The sequence below is a fragment of the Coenobita brevimanus genome, chromosome 39, assembly GCF_032717465.1.
Source record: "Coenobita brevimanus isolate Jiangsu-jjx chromosome 39, ASM3271746v2, whole genome shotgun sequence".
Classification (NCBI taxonomy): domain Eukaryota; kingdom Metazoa; phylum Arthropoda; class Malacostraca; order Decapoda; family Coenobitidae; genus Coenobita; species Coenobita brevimanus.
Genome location: NC_136992.1, coordinates 14,566,907 through 14,591,511, shown reverse-complemented (window position 1 = coordinate 14,591,511; position 24,605 = coordinate 14,566,907). Strand labels below are relative to the sequence as shown.

Genomic DNA, 24,605 nt, shown 5'->3' with positions numbered 1-24,605 from the left:
TCCGATCATTTTGAGATGCCTGGACACACTGCGTTTGAAAGACTGGAGATCATAGGCAGCAGGAAATACAGACAGAGGGAGACAGTTCCAGAGCTGACCTGTTGCATAAATGAAAGACTGGGAGTAACGGTTAACTCTTGCATTAGAGAGTTGGACAGAAAAAGGATGAGAGTTTGCTGCCAGACAGGTGCTACGCGCCCGTCGTAGAGGTGGAGGAATGCAAGCAGATAGTTCAGAGGAGCAGTGACCATTGAAGTAGCGATAGAAAAGAGATAAAGATGCAACAGTGCGGCGAAGAGACAGAGGTTGAAGGGAGTCAGTAAGAGGAGAAGAGTTAATGAGACGAAAAGCCTTTGACTCCACCCTATTGAGAAGAGCTGTATGTGGGGAGCCTCCCCACACATGAGAGTTGTACTCCACACAGGGGCGGATAAAACCCCTGTATAGAGTCAACAATTGCGCAGGGGTAAAGAAAGAACGGAGTCGGCTTAGCACACCCAATCTCTTGGAAGCAGATTTTACAAGAGATGTAATATGATCTTTCCAAGATAAGTCCCGAGTAAATGAAACCCCAAGCATGTTCAAGGATGATGCAGGATTAAGCTGAATATTATTAAACATTAGTGGGTATACCTGTGGAAGATTTTGTCGGGTTGATAGGTGTAAGAACTGAGTCTTAGATGCATTAAAGACAACCATATTAATTTTACCCCAGTCAGAGATACGAGCCAAGTCAGACATTAGGTGTGCCATAGCCTCATCCCTTGTTTGTTGAAGTAACTTTTGAGATGGGCATTGCGGGAACCGAATGGAAAGGTGAAGGGTGGAGTCATCAATTTATGAGTGGATAGGGTTAGATGTACAGCTTAGAAGATCATTGATGAATAAAAGGAAGAGAGTTGGTGATAGGACAGAGCCCTGAGGAACACCACTGTTGATAGATCTAGGAGAAGAACGATGGCCGTCTACAACAGCGGCTATAGAACGACCAGAAAGGAAGCTAGCGATGAAGGCACAGATAGAAGGATAGAAACCGTAGGAGGGCAGTTTGGAAATTAAAGATTTATGCCAGACTCGATCGAAAGCCTTTGAGATGTCAAGTGCAATGGCAAAGCTTTCGCCAAAGTCCCGAAAGGAGGATGACCAGGAGTCTGAAAGGTAGGTGAGAAGATCGCCAGTGGAGCGTCCCTGACGGAACCCATACTGACGATCGGAAAGAAGGTTGTGATAGGAAAGATGCCTTAAAATTTTTCTATTAAGAATTGATTCGAAAACTTTTGAGATACAGGACGTTAAAGCAATTGGACGATAGTTGGAGGGTTGGGAGTGGTCACCCTTCTTTGGGACTGGCTGAATGAGAGCAAACTTCCAGCAAGAAGGAAAGGTACAAGTTGACAGACAAAGACGATAGAGTTTGCCTAGGCAGGGTGTAAGCACAGAAGCACAGTTCTTGAGAACAACAGGAGGGACCCCATCAGACCCATATGCCTTGTTAGTACTGAGGCCAGTGATGGCAGAAAATACATCAACTGAAGAAATTTTAATGTCAGCCATGAGGAAGTCAGAGAGGGGAAGTGATGGAGGAACAGCACCGGAATCGTCTAAGGTAGAATTGGAGGAGAAAGTCTGTGTGAAGAGATCTGCTTTATCAGTAGAAGAAATAGCTACAGAACCATCAGAGTAGAAAAGAGGAGGGAAGGATGATGAGGTAAAGTTGTTAGAAAGATTTTTGGCAAGATGCCAGAAGGAGCGGGAAGAATTCGAGTTGGAGAGTTGAGAGCATTTAGTATGGATGAAATTATTTTTAGTAGAGCGAAGAACAGACTTAGCACGATTCCGGGCAGAAACGTAAAGATGATGTGATTCAGGGGTGGGTTGGCTCCGGTACCTTTTGTAGGCCCTCACCTTGTTGCGGACAGCATTAGAACAAGCGTGATTAAACCAAGGCTTTCTTGCGTTAGTCAGAGGATATGAGAAAGGAATGTATGCTTCCATGTCCGAGAGAATAACCTCCGTAATGCTGAAGGCACACTCAGTTGGCTCACGGCCATGGAAGCAATAATCATTCCAGGGAAAATCAAAGTAGTACTGCCTGAGGGCCTCCCAGTCTGCGGCTCCAAAATGCCACAGACGTTGTTTCCCTGGAGGGTCCACAGGCCGTACCGGAGTGATAGGACAGGTTAAGGTAATAAGATTGTGATCGGAGGAGCCCAACAGAGAGAAAAGATTAACAGAGTAAGCAGAAGGATTAGTTGTGAGGAAGAGGTCAAGTATGTTGGAGCTCTCTCCAAGGCGGTCAGGGATACGGGTAGGGTGCTGTACAAGCTGCTCTAGGTCATTAAGGATAGAAAAGATGTAGGCTTGTTCACCAGGTGGATCCGTGAAAGGAGAGGAGAGCCAAAGGTGGTGGTGAACATTGAAATCTCCAAGAATGGAGATTTCAGAGAAAAGAGAAATGGATAGAATGTGTTCCATCGTAGAAGTAAGATAGTCGAAGAACTTTTGATAGTCAGTAGAATTAGGGGATAAGTAAACAGCACAGATATATTTAGTCAGAGAATGACAGGAAAGCCGAAGCCAGAGTGTGGAGAATTCAGAAGAATCAAGTTCAGGAACACGAGAGCAAGATAAGTCGTTGCGTATATATACACAACAGCCACCTTTGGCTTTGAAATGAGTATAGAGAAAGTAGGAGGATACAGAAAAGGGTTTGCTGTCAGTTGCCTCAGACAGCTGAGTCTCCGTTAGAAAAAGAAGGTGAGGTTTAGAGGAGGAGAGGTGGTGCTCAACAGAGCGAAATTTAGAGGAAAGGCCGCGAATGTTGCAGAAATGAAGAAGAAGAGAGTCAGACAGTGGTTCCAGGCACCTCAACCTCTACCTTCCTCAAGATCTTTGCATCATCAGCAAATAGACTTGCATAACTGTTCACTCCATCTACCATATCATTTACGTAAATCAGGAACATTACTGGCGCCAACACCGAGCCCTGTGGGACTCCCCTTCTTACTCCATCCAGTCATCCTATCCTTTATTACTGTTCTTATCTGTCACTCTCTAAAAGTCTCTCATCCATTCCAGGAGGTTCCCTCTCAGTCCTCCTATATGCTCTAGTTTCCACATTAGTCTCTTATGGGGTACCTTGTCGAAGGCCTTCTGCAAATCTAAATACTGTACACACAATCCACCCAACCATCACTTTACTGTAGCATGTCAATCGCTCTTGAGTAAAAACTCAACAGGTTGGAAACACATGACCTTCTACTTCTAAATCCAAACTGAGTTTCAGCCAAAATATTCATCTCGTCCAGATATTTTATCCATCTATCTTTCAGAATTCTTTCGCACAATTTTGCGACCATGCTGGTTAGGGACTCTGGTCTATAATTCAGGGGTTCTTCCCTGTTTCCTCCCTTATAAATTGGTACCACATTTGCCCTCTTCCATTCTTGAGGCACTTTCCCCTCTTCCAGAGAACACACAATTAAACTGTGAATCTTGTCCACCAGTTGTTTTCTGCATTCCTTCAGTACCCAATTAGAGATTCCATCTGGTCCTGGGGCTTTCCTTACATCTTGAGTTTCCAATAATTTATACACTTCCTGTACTTCCACTTTTATATCTTTAATCACTACATTTCTAGTCACTCCCTCCCCTTCCACAAACTCCTTTTCATTTGTGAAAACTGATTGGAAACATTTGTTCATTATTTCTGCTTGCATTGCTGCATCTTTATAGACCTCTCCTTCTACTTTCAGTTTGGTGATTCCTTCCTTTTGTTTCAGTTTGCCATTGACAAATCTATAAAACAGTTTGGGTTCATCCTTACATTTGTCTATTATACCTTTTTCAAAATTCCTTTCTTCCTCTCTGCGTATTCTTGTGTATTCATTTCTAGTTCTTTTATATTCTTCTTTTGTTCTGTTGTTACCTCTCTTTCTCCAATTGTTCCATGCCGTGTCTCTCTTTTTTTGCTATCTTACACCTTCTATTAAACCACTCCATTTTCCTGTTTTCTTTCCCCCTTACTCTTGGCACAAATTTTTCCACTTCTGAATTATAGAAGCCTAGAAAAATATCCCACTTCTGTATCTCTCTTGATTCTCTGAATTTTCTCCAATCTGCATTTTCGAAAAATTTTCTCAAACCTGTAAAGTCTGCTTTCCCAAAGTTGTATCTTCCCTGCCTATAAAGCTCATCTCTTGGCACCACGTTCCCTGTTATCATCTGGAACTCAATGACCACATGATCATTTTTTCCCAGAGGACACAGATATTCCAATGAGTCTATTACATCTGGTTCTTGGTAAACATTAAGTCTAGTCTTGCTAGTGTGTCCTCACTTCGGAACCATGTCTCTTCTTTGACCCATTTAGTCATCACATTGTTCATTGTTATATTTAATAATGTAATACCCCACGCATCTTCGCTGCCTCCTGAGTCCCATTCCTCTCAGTTCACCTCGTTACAATTGAAGTCACCCATTAAAATTATGTTGTTGCTTTTCTCAATCATTTTCTGTAAATAACTAGCCATGTCTGACATCATTTTCTGGTATTCATCATCACTCCATGCTCTTGTCTTAGGGGGAGCATAAACTACTGCCATATCTCTATTGCCATTCTCTCCAGTTTCTATCTATCTATCTATCTATAGCCTGACGCCCTAATCCCGCAAAGGGTGGCCGCAGACAAAACGCCTCCAAGTCACTCTGTCACCCACCATTTGACTACCCTCCCCCCAACGCACCCCCCCCTCCCTCATATACCTCTCAACTCCATCCCTCCACCTCATCCTCGGTCTACCTCTCCCTCTCCCTCCCTCCACCTCACCTACATACACCCTCTTAGTCAGTCTTTCATTCTCCATTCTCTTCACATGTCCAAACCACCTCAGTGTATTTCTCCTAATCTTCTGAACCACATCCACATCCACCCCACAGCGTTCCTTCACTTCTTCATTCGTCAACCTGTCCCTCCATGTCACTCAACATGCTCCTCTCAAGTAACTCATTTCCACTGCTCTCACTCTTGACTTGTTCCCCTCTTGCAAGGTCCATGCCTCGCTTCCATACGTCAGGGTAGGGATCACAATACTATCATGCAGTGACTTCTTAACTTCCATACTCACCTCCCTGTTTCTCATCACTGCTTTCAGTGTACCAACAACCTTCCTTCCCTGCTGTACCCTTTCACGCACTTCATCCCCCAAAGTTCCATCCTTACTCATCACACTACCCAGTTTCTAATTTCATATTTATCACTTCGACCCTGCCTTCTCCCATTTCCATGGTATCTACATTTATGTTGTTCTTCACTGCTATCATCACTTCTCCTCCTGTTTTTTCTTTTCTGTCTCTTCTCCATAGTTTGTATTTACCATCTCCCATATGAAGATCAATATCTTCTCTTAATTTGGTCTCTACAAAGCACATAACATCAGGTTCATGTTCCCTCAAAAAATTGTTGATTTCTAGCCTTGCCGATATTAAACCTTCAGCATTAGTATATGCCACCTTCCAATTATTTTTGATGTTTTTTATACCCTCTTTTCTCCTTCTCTCTGCCAGTACCACCTCCATAATTTCTGATCCATGACTCTCCAATAAAACACTGTCTTCTCTTCCTCTGTTCTCTGGTCATTTTTTACCTTTGCTTCCTTTACTAACTCCTTTATATTAGCTCTTTTTTCCCCACTGGTATCTCTCCTTATCCAAACATTTTTTAACTCTTCCTTCTCTGATAATTTCCATGTTTTACTGATAATTTTGTTTACTATAGCCTGAGACCTAAACTTTACCTTCAGTGGCCTTGCCCTTCCTTCCTCATACTTTCCTAACCTAAATGCCTCTTCAATCTCTTCTTGAGCTTTGTTGTTTTCCTCCATGACTACTGATATTATTTCTTTAACTTTACTCAGTTCTTCTCTTTCTCTTTCTGATCATATTGTCATACTTTTTCTTTAACTCCTGAAATTATTACACATTTTTTCTTATCTGCTACATCCCTAACTAAAGATTCTCTACTTCTCAGCACCCTAACCACTTCTGTCTCCACCTTTTCCATGCTTGTTGTTCTATAATCTCCTTCAAATTTACATTTCCATCTTCCTGAATTTTCTTCCACCCCTTATGTTGCTCCTTGATTTCTTTAATGTGTTCATCCTGTATTCATGATTTGGATTCATACTCATCTAGTTTGCTTTTCATCCTGTCTCTTTCTTCTTCCAACCTCTTATTCTCCCTCTTAAGCTGTTTTACCTCACTTGAGGCAGATTCAATGCTCACATTTAATTCAGTAACTTCTCTTTCTTGTTCATCATTACGTGTACAAATTTTTTCCAGTTTATTTCACAGACTTTTGATCTCGTTTTCCTGCTCTGTGGTCCGTTCCTGTAACTCTTTAATTACTGCCCATACCTTTTTCATCTCCTGGACATTCCCCTCTGCTGTTTTCTCTACACCTGCTATTCTTGTTTGGTTCAACTTAATACAGTACTTCCATTTCCCACATCCTCTTTAGAGAAACCCTCGAACTCTCTCTCGCCACTTGTAAACATTGCATCGTCCCTTTCCGCCATGAATCAGCCATATGGAGACTTTCTGTTTTCACTATATCTTGTTGTTTTTATAACCAAAACCACGATTTTTTAACTATTGTCTGACGGAACCACCACTCACTCACTCATTAACATAATCACAAATACAGTAGGCTGGTCTTCTTTTCGTCGCTAATTCAGCGATTATTTTCCCACGATCCATGAAGAGCTCCATCTCTGTCAACGACCTGTGTGTGTGTGTGTGTGTGTGTATGTGGGAGAGAGAGAGAGAGAGAGAGAGAGATACTCCTCAGTCATGTGCCAGAAGGATGTCTCATGTAAAGTTATATCACTTAACCTCAATCTGTTGGTTTAATATACTTTGTCTGTCTATCTATCTATAGCATGATGCCCTAATCCCGCAAAGGGTGACCGTAGACAAAATGCCTCCAAGTTGCTTTCACCCACCATTTGCCTACTCTCCCCCCAACTCACTTCCCCCTCCCTCATATGCCTCTCAACTCCATCCCTCCACCTCATCCTCGGTCTTCCCCTCCCTCTCCCTCCCTCCACCTCACCTACATACACCCTCGTAGTCAGTCTTTCATTCTCCATTCTCTCCACATATCCAAACTGCCTGAGTGTATTTCTCCTAATCTTCTCAACTACATCCACATCCACCCCACAATGTTCCTTCATTTCTTCATTCGTCAACCTTTCCCTCCATGTCACTCCACATGCTCCTCTCAAGTAGCTCATTTCCACAGCTCTCACTCTTGACTTGTTCCCCTCTAGCAAGTCCCATGCCTCGCTTCCATACGTCAGGGTAGGGATCACAATACTGTCATGCAGTGACTTCTTAACTTCCATACTCACCTCCCTATTTTTCATCACTGCTTTCAGTGAACCAACAACTTTCCTTCCCTGCTGTACCCTTTCAAGCACTTCATCCTCAAAATTTCCATCCTTACTCATCGCACTACCCAAGTACTTGAATGCACTCACATTCTCCATATCCTCACCATCCAACCTCACCGTGCATTCTGTGACTTCATTCCTCACAAACACCATAACTTTACTCTTATTTACATTAACTTTCAGTTTTCTCTTCCTACACACTGTCCCAAATTCATTCACCAAACCTTGCAACTCCCATTCATCTTCACTCAACAATACTGTATCATCAGCAGACAGCAACACCGGAATCTTCCACATCTCACTCTCATTCATTGGAGCCACCCCCACATCCACTGCCCTACCCTGCACCTCCTTTACAACCCCATCCATGTATATATTAAACAGCCATGGAGACATCACACAGCCCTGTTTCAGTCCTACATTGAGATCAAAGAACTCACTCAGTTTGCCATCCACTCGCACAGTAGCCCTAGCTCCTTCGTACATACTCTTCACAGCACTCGACAATTTCCCCTCCTCTCCATATATTCTTAATACCTTCCACATACCTTGCCTATCTGTTCTGTCATAAGCCTTCTCCAAGTCCATGAAGGCAGCATACACTTTCTTTCCCTTCCCTAGATACTTCTCCACTAAACATCTTAGAACAAATGTCCGATCTACGCACCCTCCTCCCTTCCTAAATTGCCCTTGTTCTTCTCCAACTAGCTCCTCCGTTATATACCTAACCCTATTAGTGAGTATTCTACCATATATTTTTCCAGTCACACCGTATTTTATTCTTACTGGTTTCAGATGCTCACATTCAACATAGGGGAGACTTTTCAAGCCGGAGGAGTTGGATTAACACATTGCCATGTGGGCACGGCTTTACCATATTTCTTACTGAAATTGGTCTTTCACAGGTTACCTGTAATGCTTCATTGATTACTATAGATACAGGACATATTTTATTTTTAACCTGTGAAATACATAAATACCTGTTTATACCACACATACCATCACCCCGGCGAAGTTACCAACAAGAGGAAAATCTGCTGCCAAACTCCTCAAATGCACTTCATACATTTGGTATTATTTCAGATTCTTTACCGATGTTTGGTGTGGATTATTTCAGGTGATTAAGTTATGATAGTTTTGGTTAGGTTAGGATAGATTAGATTGGGTTTAGTAAATTAGGACTCTGACTTGGATTTGGCCTGATAGGTATTTGGGGCCCTCTAGGTTAGGTTGACTGGCTATTCTCAGTGGTTAAAATCAGGGGGTCTGGGGGACAAAGCCCCCCACTTAGGTTAAACTAGGTTAGGTTAGGCAGGATCATTAGGTTTCATTGAGATCTAAATGTTTGATGCACTGATGCAGCCCGTTGGTGAGATCATTGGCAATCAACCTGTCCAGTTGGTAAGCAGGCTGCCACGAGTGAACTGGTGGCTTCCATAATTACCCCTATATTTAATTTTCTGCAACACTTTTTGTAGTCTAAAATAACCAGATACCTATCTGTGTTGCATACTGTAGCAAAAATACCTTCCTAAAGATTGTGACATTGTAAGTAGACGGTTGCAATAGCCGCGTCTGTGTGGTAAACTTTTACCAGAGTTAGATATGGCCATTGTTAATCCCTTTCCCAGGGTGAGTAAAATGATTTGGAAGTAACAAAAATAAACAAAAAAAGATCACCAAATCCAGATGGGTGGAATACCATTATGCTTGCACACATCCTAGACTTTAGCCTTTTCACTTCAGTGAAGCACTTCAGTTTTACTTATGTTATTAATACCAGATAATTTTACATAAATTAGAGTTGTAGAATAACTTAAGAAGTCTCTCCAAACCATTTACAGTGCTGGGTTGTAACCATATAACCAACCCTTACATGTTCCCTGCCTGTCAACAGGTGGGTTGGGGGAGGATTAGTGCCCTTCCCTGTAAAACAACTAACTCAGAGACAAACAGCCACCCCTTATGGGATTATGGTGTCTGGTTATAGGTATATAGATAGACAGACTCTATCAAGATGATTTTATTAAACATAAGAGAGACCTGTCTTGTAGAATGGCTTAATGAATGCTATATCAGAGTCCTCTAGTTCAAAAAAACTTTGCTAAATTGAAAAGAAAAAATGTTTTATTGATGTGAAATTAAAAGTATGTCATGATACTGAAGGGGTCAAGTGAAATGTATGATGGTGATGTGAAACAGGATTATTTTCTGTGGTTGGTTTCTTTTCACCTGACAAAGATCCATAACCTCTTTCAGCTCAATTGCTAGCTAGGTGTAGTCAGACTGGAGAATTGATTTGACTTGTGAACAAGGGGAATCATTCCTACACCATAACTATGGTTCATTGAATTTCATGTAAACCTACAATTTAGTATTCAAGCTGTAGGAATGGCCTAGTTCCCTCATGTGAAAATAACCTGGTTATACTGTACTGTACTAATTTTTTTAGGCTTAGTAGCACCTCTTTATCATTTTTTTCCAAATGTGGCATGTTACTGTACACTGTTATATTAATTTTACAATATTTTGGTATCTGTGGGGCATATATTACAAATGAGAGACTGTGAATAGCTAACATGCAAAATAATTTGTTAAGGAAGAGATGCTACAAACCCTCCTAAGCCAATGGGATAACGAGCCATGCTGTTATGTTGTAGGTGGAGAATGGGATCCTGCTGCCATCGCTACGACCAATGCTGCACCTTCTGGACCTCCATGGGGTCAAACGATTAGATTTCCACAACTCAATCATGGAGGTAAGAGCATGTAGCATCACTTCATTGTCCAGTATGTGTGAATACCGTAACAGGCCATACGAGGTCTGTTGAGAAAGTATCCAACCTTAGGCTCTAAAAGAATAAATAACTAACCTGTTGAGCTAGGACACTAATTCCCCTCAGAGTAGGCTCTGTCTGACTTGACATATGTAGTCCAGCATTCTTGCCACTGCCTGAAACATTTTTCAAAGACGGTTTTCGGCATTTCAGGCAGGTGCTTTGTCGCATTCATCGTAATCTCGTCTCATGGATGAATATTACTCAAGACATGTTAGAGTGTGCAAATTGCCATCCAGACTTTCTAAAGCCTGTTATCCCAGGAGATGAGACTTAGGTGTCTTGGTACAACCCACAAACCAAAGCACAGCCGTCCCAGTGGAAGCATGTGGGGTTGCCTCAGCCAAAAAAAGCATGACAGGTCTGCAGAATGGTGAAATGCACTTGCATGTTGACAATTTTTTTCGACTACTGTAGTGTTGTGCATCATGAATATGCACCAGAAAGTCAGACTGTCAACAAAGTTTAATACCTCAATGTTATTCGTCAATTTTGTGACAGTTTGGCAGAAGAGGCCAGACCTTCGAAAAGCAGACAACACCGCTGCTCATTCTTTTCAGCTGAGTCAGGAATTTTTGGCCAAGCACAACATCCCACAGACTCCCAACTCTCCAGACATGGCTCCTTGTGACTTCTGGTTATTCGCTAGCTGAAAACTCTGCTGAAGGGTTCCCGATTTGTGGCAAGAGAAGAGATCATACCAAATGTGATGAAGCACCTGCAAGAGATACGAAAATCAATCTTTGAGACATGTTTCAGGCGGTCGGAAGAACACTGGGCTATGTGTGTAAAGTCAGAAGGGGCCTCCTGTGAATAAGAGTAGTGTCCTATCTCAACAGGTTAGCTATTTATTTTTTTAGAGCCTAAGGTGGGACACTTCCTGAACAGACCTCATAGTTGGGAGGTGATGTCTGTGGTGTGGCAGTAAAAAATCAGTGGAATATCATTATTCATTGTGGGGACAAAGGGCCTGGTAAGGCTTTAATAAAACTCTGACACAGTAAAACCCTACTATAACAGACTAATTGGAGCCCAAGCCATTCTGAAAAAAGTGAAATTCCGATTAAAACGACATCCTAACTTCCCCCTGCTATCCCAGACTTTTTCCAGTATATCAGACATTAGTTCAAGTTGCACGAATGGTTTTTAAACTGTTTTCGTTACCATTACAGTACTGTAGTGTACTATACATTAACTATCATAATCAGATGGTATAAAATATATCATAATATTGTACTGTACACTGACAACATGTCTTTTATTTGCCCTATTGCAGTGAACATAGATGAAGTGGTCAGACAGTCCAGACTGCTTCTGGCTTTATCAGACTTTATCAAATACAGTAATCCCTCCACTATCCAATGTAATAGGGCCAAAGGCATGTCCGGAAAGTGGTCCTGTTCGGAAAGTGGGCACCTGCCTGCTGGACTGGTACTGAAGGTCCCTAACCCAGCCTAACTTTGAAAGCCACCTAAATAACTCCCTACAGGACATGCATAGCACCTATTTAAACCTATTTAAGACCCTATTCACACCAGTAATGGACATAAAGCATGAAATAAATGAAAAGGAACCAAAGAATGAGGAATTAGAAGTGACTGTACCTCAGCCAGGATACTTACAGCACGTCTGTGGCCGTCTTCTTAAGGCTTGGCAGTGGTGAAAATGCTCTTGAACCATGTACAGTAATCCAGTGTTGTGCTGCATTTGCAGTAAATCTTTGCACTGTGAGTTATAATTGTTTAACACTGCACATTGTTAATTGCACCACACCAGTTTCAACCGCCAGTTCAGCCGCCAGTTTGCACTCCACAGTTAAGCCTTTGCACTCTAAATTCTAATTTCTTAACACTGCACAACACTGTAAATTCCTGTTTGGTCTACTGGCGAGGTATTGCAGTTTATTCACTGTTTATTCACAAAAAAAAAACGAGCACATGTGGCATCCATACTGATTGGCATCCACTCGCGATCGAAGTTAAGCAGTACAGTAACTTTTGAATGTTGGTGACGGGGAAACAGAGTTGCCAGATCGCAACAACCACATTATCAAACTCCTCAATTTTCATTACCAAATTTAACTTTTCATTACCAAATTCGTAAAGCTAGCATTTGTTCTTCACTAATGATATATACAAGTAGAAATACATGTAATCACTCTCCTTATAATTAACAACATGTGGATTGTTTTCACACTATGTAGGCAAGCAGATTAATCAGAGAGAGCAGACAGTCCACCATCTCCATCCTGTGTATCTTCATACATGTGAAAAATCCATTTTGTAATGAATTATTCTGATTCATTACCAAACGAATATTTCATTACCAAATTGGCCCACGTTTGGTAATGAAAAATACCAAATGGCAACCCTGACAGGGGAGGGGGGAAGGGGGGAGGAAGGAAGGGATAAAGGGGCCATGATGTAAACAGCTGCTCAGCGCCGTGTGGCAATTTCAAATTACAGGAGGGGAATTTTTTTTTTTTTTTTTTTCTTTTCTTTTCTTTTTTTTTTGGCCATTTTTGGACTCTGAAGGTCCAGGTCCACAATGTCCGGTAAGTGGTATGTCCGGAAAGTGGGCATCCGGATAGTATAGGGATTACTGTATACGGTATAAGAATATAGTCTGGTAGCTCCTCAATTCTGATAAAAGCGAATTCCGGTTTATTGAAATCCGTTATATCAAGGTTTTATTGTACAGTGAACCTTCTCTAATTCGAACCCGAATAATTAGGAAATCAGTTAATTCGTATCGTTTCTGACCATCTATCTATCAATCTATAGCCCGATGCCCTAATCCCGCAAAGGGTGGCCGCAAACAAAACGCCTCCAAGTCGCTCTGTCACCCACCATTTGACTACCCTCCCCCCAACTCACCCCCCCCTCCCTCATATACCTCTCAACTCCATCCCTCCACCTCATCCTCGGTCTGCCCCTCCCTCTCCCTCCCTCCACCTCACCTACATACACCCTCTTAGTCAGTCTTTCATTCTCCATTCTCTCCACATGTCCAAACCACCTCAGTGTATTTCTCCTAATCTTCTCAACCATATCCACATCCACCCCACAATGTTCCTTCACTTCTTCATTCGTCAACCTGTCCCTCCATGTCACTCCACACGCTCCTCTCAAGTAACTCATTTCCACTGCTCTCACTCTTGACTTTTTCCACTCTTGCAGGATTCATACCTCGCTTCCATACGTCAGGGTAGGGATCACAACACTGTCATGCAGTGACTTCTTAACATCCATACTCACCTCTCTATTTCTCATCACTGCTTTCAGTGAACCAACAACCTTCCTTCCCTGCTGTACCCTTTCACGCACTTCATCCCCCAAAGTTCCATCCTTACTCATCACACTACCCAAGAACTTGAATGCACTCACACTCTCCATATCCTCACAATCCAACCTCACTCTACATTCTGTAACTTCATTCCTCTCAAACACCATAACTTTACTTTTGTTTACATTAACTTTCAGCTTCTTCCTCCTACACACTGTCCCAATTTCATTCACCAAACCTTGCAACTCCCATTCATCTTCACTCAACAATACTGTATCATCAGCAATCAGCAACACCGGAGTCTTCCAAATCTCACCCTCATTCAATAGAGCCACCCCCACATCCACTGCCCTACCCTGCACCTCCTTTACAACCCCATCCATGTATATATTAAACAGCCATGGAGACATCACACAACCCTGTTTCAGTCCCACATTGAGATAAAAAAATTCACTCGGCTCACCATCCACTCACACCGTAGCCCTAGCTCCTTCGTACATACTCTTCACAGCATTCAGCAATTTCCCCTCTACTCCATATATTCTCAATACCTTCCACATACCTTGCCTATCTATTCTGTCATAGGCTTTCTCCAAGTCCATGAAGACAGCATACACTTTCTTTCCCTTCTCTAGATACTTCTCCACTAAACATCTTCGAACAAATATCTGATCTACACACCCTTTTCCCTTCCTAAATTGCCCTTGTTCTTCTCCAACTAGCTCCTCTGTCATATGCCTAACCCTATCAATTATTATTCTACCATATATTTTTCCAGTCACACTAAGAAGGCAAATACCCTTATGGTTACCACATACTTCTCTCTCCCCTTTTCCGTATAAAGGAACAATTATACCTGATTTCCAGTCCTCTGGAACCCTTCCCTCTTCCCAAGCCAGTCTACACAACTTCCATATCCATTCCACAACAATCTCACCCCCATACCTCAGCATTTCACCACACACTCCATCAATTCCTGGGGCCTTTCCCATCTTGATCTTCTTCATTGCTTCCACTACTTCCGTCCTACTGATCTCTTCCTCCCTCCTCTCATCTCTCCTTCTCCCAGCCATTCCCCAACCACTTATACTCGCACTGCTGTCGCTTTCTACATTCAACAAATCCTCAAAGTGCTCCTTCCATCTCCTCAATTTCTCTCTCTTCTCCACCAACAATCTACTATTCCCTTTTTTCACTCCTCTACTATTTCCTCATTCACACTGCCTTACTTTCTTTACCTCCTTCCAAAACAACTTCTTACTCTCCCTCCATTTCACACTCAGATTCCTCCCAAACTCTTCATCCACTTTCCTCTTAATCTTCTTCATCAGTCTCTTCACCTCCCTTCTCCTACTCACATATACCTCTCTCTTCTCTCTCTCATCTTCTCCCCTACCTCTACTCGCTAACCATTTACTATATGCCTTCTTCTTTTGTTCCACAGCTCGTTTCACCTCATCATTCCACCATGCTGCCCCTTGCACACCCTTGCATCTCCTCCTCACTCCATAAACCACCTCACACGCTGCGCCTATCTCTTCCGTAAATATCTTACATATTTCTTCCACCCCTTCCATCTGCTCTAGCTCATACCTTCCCAATCTTTCTTCCACTATGCTCTTATAGTCTGCCATTTTCTCACTATCTTGCAAATTCTCCACTCTTCTCATAGGAGCTGTTTCCTCCTGTCTTCCCCTTCATCTCCTCAACCATTTTCTTTGCAGCTTCACCTTGGTCATCACTAAGTGATGGTCCGAGACTCCATTCCCCCACCCTCTCCACACTCTTGCATCCAACACTTGTCTTCTCATTCACTCATCCACACACACATAGTCTATCATTGCCTTTCGTTCAACAAGTTCACCATCCATCCTGACCACCAGACAAATCATTTTAATTTTGTTAGATATTCGAATTAAGCGAGACAAGTCCGAAACTGGTTCCAGTGATAAGTGGACATGAACAGTTTTTGTAGTAAGTGTAGTAATAATTGTAATTTTTAAGAACTGTACAGTACCTTCGGTACGGTAAAGTGTACTGTACTCTACCACTGTGTTGCAAGACTTCATTATTAAGGTTTGACAGTATTTTATTTATTGTATTGTGCATTCTTTGAGTATAAAGTAATAATATACTGTACTCTTCAATGTTTTTGTGAAAAAGCCATGTTTTAGCAAGCGTGGGTGTGATTTTGGGATAGGGGCAAATATTTTTGGATAATTCAACACAGGGTTCCCCCCAGTTTATCCAAGTTATAGAGGGTTTACTGTATTTATATTTTAGCTTATATTAATTATAACTATATTAATATAAACTAAAATATAAATACAGTAAACCCTCTATAACTTGGATTAACTGGGGTGAACCCTGTGTTGAATTATCCAAAAATGCTTGCCCCTATCCCAAAATCACACCCTGGGGGTAGGGGGGCTTCAAGAATACTCCCCCAGTATCCCTGCTTGTCATACGAGGTGACTAAAAGGGTTGGTGGTGGGTTAGTGCCCCACCCCGTAAAAAGAATTAACTAAAAAAGCGAATAAAGCACCTCGGACCCGGACGGACCATACGTTGACGACCAAGGAACGGACAAAGGACATTCTTAGGGTGGGAACGTGGAATGTGAGAGGAGTGAATGATGAAGTGAAAGAGAGAGAGATTGTTCAGGTGCTTGAGGATGAAAAAGTGGATATATGTGGATTGACTGAAACTAAATGGGAAGGTGAAAGGGTGAGAGAATGGGAATATGGTTTAGGTATATGTGCGGGAGTCAGTGAGAATGAGAGAGCAAGAGAGGGAGTATGTCTGATGATAAACAAGAATTGGAAGGAGAATATAAGAGAGCATGGAACAGTGGGTGCAAGGATTGTATGGGTGAGGATGAAAGTAGGTATACAAGCGTGGGCGATTGTATGTGTGTATGCCCCGACAGAGGATCGAGTGGCAAGAGTGAAAGATGAGTTTTGGGCGAGAGTAGAAGCATGTATGGACAAGTTTGAGAGGAGCGAGAGAGTGCTGTTGATTGGAGACATGAATGGCAAAGTTGGGAATGTACTAGTGGATGGAGTGGTTGGTCAGTGGGATGTGCCAGCTGAAGTAGATGGGAATGGAAGTGCTTTGGTGGACATCTGTGCTGGTAAGGGGTTGGCAATAGCCAACACCTACTTTCGTCATAAGATGATCCACCGGTATACATGGAGAGTAATGAGGAGGATGGATGGTGAACTTGTTGAATGAAAGGCAATGATAGACTACGTGTGTGTGGATGAGTGAATGAGAAGACAAGTGTTGGATGCAAGAGTGTGGAGAGGGTGGGGGAATGGAGTCTCGGACCATCACTTAGTGATGGCCAAGGTAGAGCTGCAAAGAAAGTGGTTGAGGAGATGAAGGGGAAGACAGGAGGAAGCAGCTCCTGTGAGAAGAGTGGAGAAATTGCAAGATAGTGAGAAAATGACAGAGTATAAGAGCATAGTGGAAGAAAGATTGGGAAGGTATGAGCTAGAGCAGATGGAAGGGGTGGAAGACGTATGTAAGATATTCACGGAAGAGATAGCCGCGGCGTGTGAGGCGGTTTGTGGAGTGAGGAGGAGATGCAAGGGTGTGCAAGGGACAGCATGGTGGAATGATGAGGTGAAACGAGCTGTGGAACAAAAGAAGAAGGCATATAGTGAATGGTTAGCGAGTAGAGGTAGGGGAGAAGATGAGAGAGAGAAGAGAGAGATATATGTGAGCAGGAGAAGGGAGGTTAAGAGACTGGTGAAGGAGAATAAGAAGAAAGTGGATGAAGAGTTTGGGAGGAATGTGAAATGGAGGGAGAGTAAGAAGTTGTTTTGGAAGGAGGTAAAGAAAGTAAGGCAGTGTGAAAGGGGAAATAGTAGGGGAGTGAAAAATGGGAATAATAGATTATTGGTGGAGAAGAGAGAGAAATTGAGGAGATGGAAGGAGCACTTTGAGGATTTGTTGAATGTAGAGAGTGACAGCAGTGCGAATATAAGTGGTTGGGGAATGGCTAGAAGAAGGGATGAGAGGAGGGAGGAAGAGATCAGTAGGGCGGAAGTAGTGGAAGCGATGAAGAAGATTAAGTAGGGAAAGGCCCCAGGAATTGATGGAGTGTGTGGTGAAATGCTTAGGTATGGGGGTGAGATTGTTGTGGAATGGATATGGAAGTTGTGTAGATTGGCTTGGGAAGAGGGAAGGGTTCCAGAGGACTGGAAATCAGGTATAATTGTTCCTTTATACAAAGGAAAAGGGGAGAAAGAAGTATGTGGTAACCATAGGGGTATTTGCCTTCTTAGTGTGACTTGTAAAATATATGGTAGAATACTCATTGATAGGGTTAGGCATATGACAGAGGAGCTAGTTGGAGAAGAACAAGGGGGATTTAGGAAGGGAAAAGGGTGTGTAGATCAGATATTTGTTCTAAGATGTTTAGTGGAGAAGTATCTAGAGAAGGGAAGGAAAGTGTATGCTGCGTTCATGGACTTGGAGAAAGCTTATGACAGAATAGATAGGCAAGGTATGTGGAAGGTATTAAGAATATATGGAGTAGAGGGGAAGTTGTTGAGTGCTGTGAAGAGTATGTACGAAGGAGCTAGGGCTACGGTGCGAAGGAGCTAGGGCTACGGTGCGAGTGGATGGTGAGCTGAGTGAGTTCTTTGATCTCAATGTGGGACTGAAACAGGGTTGTGTGATGTCTCCATGGCTGTTTAATATATACATGGATGGGGTCGTAAAGGAGGTGCAGGGTAGGGCAGTGGATGTGGGGGTGGCTCTAATGAATGAGGGTGAGATTTGGAAGCTTCCGGTGTTGCTGTTTGCTAATGATACAGTATTGTTGAGTGAAGATGAATGGGAGTTGCAAGGTTTGGTGAATGAATTTGGGACAGTGTGTAGGAGGAGGAATCTGAAAGTTAATGTAAACAAAAGTAAAGTTATGGTGTTTGAGAGGAATGAAGTCACAGAGTGTGCAGTGAGGTTGGATGGTGAGGATATGGAGAATGTGAGTGCATTCAAGTACTTGGGTAGTGTGATGAGTAAGGATGGAACTTTGGGGGATGAAGTGTGTGAAAAGGTACAGCAGGGAAGGAAGGTTGTTGGTACAGTAAAAGCAGTGACGAGAAATAGAGAGGTGAGTATGGAAGTTAAGAAGTCACTGCATGATAGTATTGTGATCCCTACCCTGACGTATGGAAGCGAGGCGTGGACCTTGCAAGAGGGGAACAAGTCAAGAGTGAGAGCAGTGGAAATGAGTTACTTGAGAGGAGCATGTGGAGTGACGTGGAGGGACAGGTTGACGAATGAAGAAGTGAAGGAACGCTCTGGGGTGGATGTGGATGTGGTTGAGAAGATTAGGAGAAATACACTGAGGTGGTTTGGACATGTGAAGAGAATGGAGAATGAAAGACTGACTAAGAGGGTGTATGTAGGTGAGGTGGAGGGAGGGAGAGGGAGAGGTAGACTGAGGATGAGGTGGAGGGATGGAGTTGAGAGGTGTATGAGGGAGGGGGGGGTGAGTTGAGGGGAGGGTAGTCAAATGGTGGGTGACAGAGCGACTTGGAGGCGTTTTGTCTGCGGCCACCCTTTGCGGGATTAGGGCGTCGGGCTATAGATAGATAGATAGATATTAATCACTTTGGACATTTTGACACTTAAAGTGTCAAATCTTAATTTCTTTTTAAGGACAAGATACATAGTGCTTGCAGTGTGATAATCATAACTTTGTTTTGAAGTTTTGGCCTTTGTGTATAGTCATAGCACTGTATATTGTGTGCTTCAAGTGCTGTATCAGCTTTGAATTACTTCATCTCAAATTTGGTCTCTCATAGAATTTTCATTGATATGATGTACACTGGGAAGGCATCTCTGTGCCAGAAAGGGTTAATACTCGAGCAGTTTTATGCATAACACACCAAGATTTGGTCAAGTAATTTTTAAGAAGCCAAGATTAGAGCAATAGAAAAAAGCTACAGTGAGCAGAAAATAATGGTATCATAATGCAGGGATTCCTTAAGAGGAGACGTGTCATCATTTATATGTACAGTATGTATGTATGTGCATGTAATGTAAAGAACAGTAGAGTAAGTCCACATCTGACATTGCTTTTACCCTCAGATGTTAAACAGCATAGGAAGACTTTTCACACAACACTCCATTATTTTCTATTTGTGGCCACCCTGTACGGGATTGAGGCGTCTGGCAATAGATAGATAGATATATGTGGCCAGGGTGTGCAGTCAGAAGTCAGGGTTGATGCAGCTCATACCAGCACAAATCTCTGTGTGTGTATATGACAATTTCCTTAACTTTCTTATGGCTTTTTAATGTTAAGTGCATACTGATACACCCAGTCACAACATACAATCCATTTTTCAGTAACTTTGTAATGTTAAGCACCCTTATCTGAGTGGGGCTGGAACCCACCTTGCCACTGTTGGCAGTGACGAGATGGATTCAGAACATTCAGATCCCACTCACACGAGGATGCATTGTGGTACAATGATATTACAACCTGTCATTAACAATCTGTTCTTATTATTTGCAGCCTTGAATAGGATTCTTTCATTTTCTGACAATACAATCTCTCTTGCTGGAACATAACCCTCACTTAACATGATTTTCACTTAACACGGTAGTTTTTTAATACATTTACATCGTTAAGTGAGAAAGTATTGTACTGGTTCAGTATTTGGGTATCAAGTGTCATGGAAGCTTTCAGATTGAGGTGTTGAGGACTGTTGAAAGGTGGAGGTAATTTTAGCTCTGAGAGTCCCAATCATTATCACACCATCATTGTCATCAGTAAAAACTTTGTTGCCCCATCAAGAGCATGGGGGGTTTGAGCTAGGCCACTGACTTGAGACAAATAAGGCAAGAGTGACCATGTGCTCGCCCCAAAATGTGTATCAACAAGGCTGAAAGATGAGGAAGACTGTTAGAATTGGTTTAAAGTACAGGGCAGTCACGATGATACGAGCAGTTAAGTTCCTCTAACTTTGCTCATAAACTGAACACTCATATAATGAAGTACCATACATAACCATCTATCTATTGCCAGACGCCTTAATCTCATATGGGGTGTCCACAAACAAATCCCCCCATGTCACCCTGTTCCCCTCCATTACACTGCCCTGCTCCCATTTCACACACCCCTCTCTCATAGACCACTCCGCTCCATCCCTCCATCTCATCCTTGGCCTTCCCCTCCCTCTCTCCCCCTCCACCTCACTCACATACACTCTCCTCATCAATCTCTCACTCTCCATCCTCTCCACATGACCAAACCACCTCAGTGTATTTCTCCTAACGCTTCCTATCACATCCACACCATAACGCTCCTTCACATCCTCATTTGTCAATCTGTCTCTCCATGTGACTCCACAGGCTCCATTCAAATAACTCATTTCCACTGCACTCACTCTTGCCTTGTGTCCCTCCAGCAACGTTCAAGCTTCACTTCCATACGTTTGAGTTGGTATCACAATACTTTCATGTAATAATTTTTTCACTTCCTTGCTCACTTCCTTGTTTCTTGTCACTGCCTTCAAGGAACCAGCAACCTTCTTTGTTGTACCATTTCAAGCACTTCACCCTCCCAACTTTCATTCTTACTCATCACACTACCCAAGTACTTAAACATACAGTACTCACATTTTTCATTTCCTCACCATCCAACCTCACTACATTCAGTGACTTCACTTCTCTCGAAGACAATAATTTTACTTTTCCTGCATTCACCTTTGGATTCCGTTTCTTACACACTCTCCCAAACTCACACACCTATCAACCCAACAAAATCTTCCACAGGAGTACCCACTAATGTTTAATAATATCCAGCTCAAGCCTGCATCATCCTTGAACATGCTAGGGGTTTCATTCACTTGGGATTTATATTGGAAAGATCATATTACGTCTCTTGTAAAATCAGCTTCCAAGAGATTAGGTGTCCTAAGCCGACTCCATACCTTCTTTACCCCTGCACAGTTGTTGACTTTATACACGGGTTTCATTCGCCCGTGTGTAGAGTACAACTCTCATGTTTGGGGAGGCTCCCTACATTGAGCTCTTCTTAATAGGGTAGAGTCAAAGGCTTTTCGTCTCATTAACTCTCTTCCTCTTACTTGCTCCCCTCAACCTCTGTCTTTTCGCCACACTGTTGCCTCTTTATCTCTCTTTTGTCGCTACTTCCGTGGTCACTGCTCCTCTGAACTGTCTGCTTGCATCCCTCCACCTCTACGATGGGCGCATAGCACCCATCTAGCAACAAACTCTCATCCCTTTTCTGTCCAACTCTCTAATGCAAGAGTTAACCATTACTCCTAGTCCTTCATTTATGCAGCTGGTCAGCTCTGGAACTGTCTCCCTCTGTCTGTATTTCCTGCTTCCTATGATCTCCAGTCTTACAAACACAGTGTATCCAGGCATCTCGTAATGAACAGATGTTGAATTTGGTTCACTTTTGTATTGTTTTTGTTTTTTCCTGGAAGGAATTGTTGCAGGCTCCCAGCCTTTGGCTCCTTGTTACTCACGTTTAAAAAAAAAAAAAAAAAAAAAAAAAAAAAAAAGGCCTTGCAGCTCCCCTTCATCTTCATTTCGCAACACAGGATCATCTGCAAACAACAATACAGGGAGTTTCCAAATAATGCCCTCTCTCATGAGGGCCACTCCAACATCCACTTCCCTACCTTGTATCTCTTTTATAACTCCATCCATATACAGATTGAACAACCATGGAGACATGATGCATCCCTGTTTCAACTCAGCCTTCAAATAGAAAAACTCAGTTCACTAGCCACATGCACTGCAGCCTTAGCACCCTCATACATATTCTTCATAGCATTGAACAACTTCCCATCTACCCCATATATTCCTAATACTTTCTACAATCCTTGTCTATCCACCCTGTCTTATGCTTTCTCCAAATCCATGAAGGCCGCATACAACTTCTTTCCCTTCTCTAGAAATTTTTCCACTAAAGATCTAAGAATGAATATCTGATCCACATAACCTCTTCCCTTCCTAAAGCTTCCCTGTTCTTCTCCAGCTAACTCCTCCATTATTTCCCTAACTCTGTCCATAAGTATCCTGCCATATACTGTACTTTTCCTATTACACTAAGAAGACAAATGCACCTATGATTACCACACACTTATTTTTCCCCTTTCCCTTTGTACAAGGGAATAATCATACCTGACTTCCAATCCTGCGGGACTCTACCTTCCTCCCAGGCCAATCTGCACATCTTCCACATCCATTCTACTACTATCTCTACCCCATGCTTCAGCATTTCACCACACACTTCATCAGTTCCTGGGGCTTTCCCATTTGGACTTTCTTCATTGCTTCCATAACTTCCATCCTACTGATTTCTTCCTGTCTTCTCACCTCCCTCCTTCTCACAGCCATTCTCCAGCCGCTTATACTCGCATTACTTTCATTGTCTATGTTCAACAATTCCTTAAAGTGTTCTCTTCATCTGCTCACTTTTTCTCCCTTCTCTTTGCTAGTAATCTACCGTTTTTATCTTTCATTCCCCTGCTAACTTCATTGCCACCCTGTCTAACTCTCATTACCACTTTCCAGAACATTTTCTTTCATTCCCTCCACTTTACACTCAAATTCCTTCCAAATTCCTCATCCACTCTCTTCTTACTCTCTCTTACTAATCTTTTCACCTCTCCCTACCTTTCTGCATATAACTCTCTCTTCTGTCTCTTAATTTCTTCCATGCCCCTGTTTCTCATCCATTCATTGTATGCTTTCTTTTTTTGTGCCACAGCCTGTCTCACCTCTTCAATCCACCATGGTGTTCCTTGCACCCCCATTCATCTACTCTTCACCCCACACACCACCTCACATGCTGCACATATTTCTTCTGTGAATATCTTGCACACATCTTCCACGTCCCCCATCTGCTCCAGTTCGTAATATTTACCCAATCGTTCCTCCACTTCTCTCTTATATGCTTCCTTTTTCTCATCATCTTGTAACTATTCCACTCTCCTTGCATCTACTCCTTCCTCCCATCCTTCCCTTCTTCTATTTCTCCATTTTACTTGGACCTTGATTCTAAGTCCACTCCCCCAACCTCTATATGCTCTTGCATCTATTGCACATCTTCGCATCCTTTCATCCACACACACACACATAATCCACAAATACATAATCAATCATTGCCTTCCTTTCATTCAGTTCACCATCCACCCTTCTCATCACTCGCCATTTTGTGCCTGAAGAGGGTATTGGCTATCACCAACCCCCTCCCAGCACAAATGTCCACTAAGGCACTGCCATTCTCATCTATCTCAGCAGCCACATCCCACTCACCAACTACTCCATACTCTGTACATAACATATGAGAATAATAAGGTTCAGTTCCTGAGGACCACCATATTACACATACTGTATAGTGCAAGTATAACCCATTGTAAATGAGAATAAAGGTAGTTATCCCAAAAACATTTAAAAAATGCATACATCCTGCCTGTACAGTGAACACAGTATCTGCTGCATTGGAAGCAAAACTGGAGAGAATATAGCGTATGAGTATGTACTGTACAATACACTTATTTGGTCCAGCTGCTGTCTCATAACTTCGCCACTGCCTGGGCTGGCCCATTTTCTCTCTCTCAGGCATGAGAGACAACGGTGATGGTGCAACGGTGAGTAAAGTTGGGCTTCCTCCTCCTCTTATTTTGTCGAGAAGGCAAGATCTTCTAAGATTGGAGATGTGGGGAGCACTTGTAGCACTCGATGAGCCTTTGGGGCACTTGTCAGGCATGATGTAATAATTTCTTTATGAACTCAGTACAGACACAAGGCTTTATAACACTCGGGACAGCGACAGTACAGTATAAATGCGTGGGAACACAACGAGGAAAGAGATTAGGGTGGGAGAGAGGGGTATGGAGGGGCACAGAGGATCCCGGGATGGCTCACAAACTTGTCTCTGCACACCTACGTCACGTCACGTGACAGCTGCCTGACAGCTAGTAGCGCCCATTTTTAATTTCCACTTACCATCCTGTACTGATTCTCG

General features: G+C 42.6%; 1 protein-coding gene across 1 annotated transcript in view; it reads left to right on the top strand.

Moving 5' to 3' along the window:
* Window positions 1–24,605, top strand: part of NELF-B (negative elongation factor B) — a 162,362-nt gene that overhangs the window by 26,486 nt on the left and 111,271 nt on the right. The window contains exon 3 of the mRNA XM_080270148.1: window positions 10,112–10,210. Coding sequence (XP_080126274.1) covers window positions 10,112–10,210 — 99 coding nt within the window. The remainder of the gene's footprint in view (window positions 1–10,111; window positions 10,211–24,605) is intronic.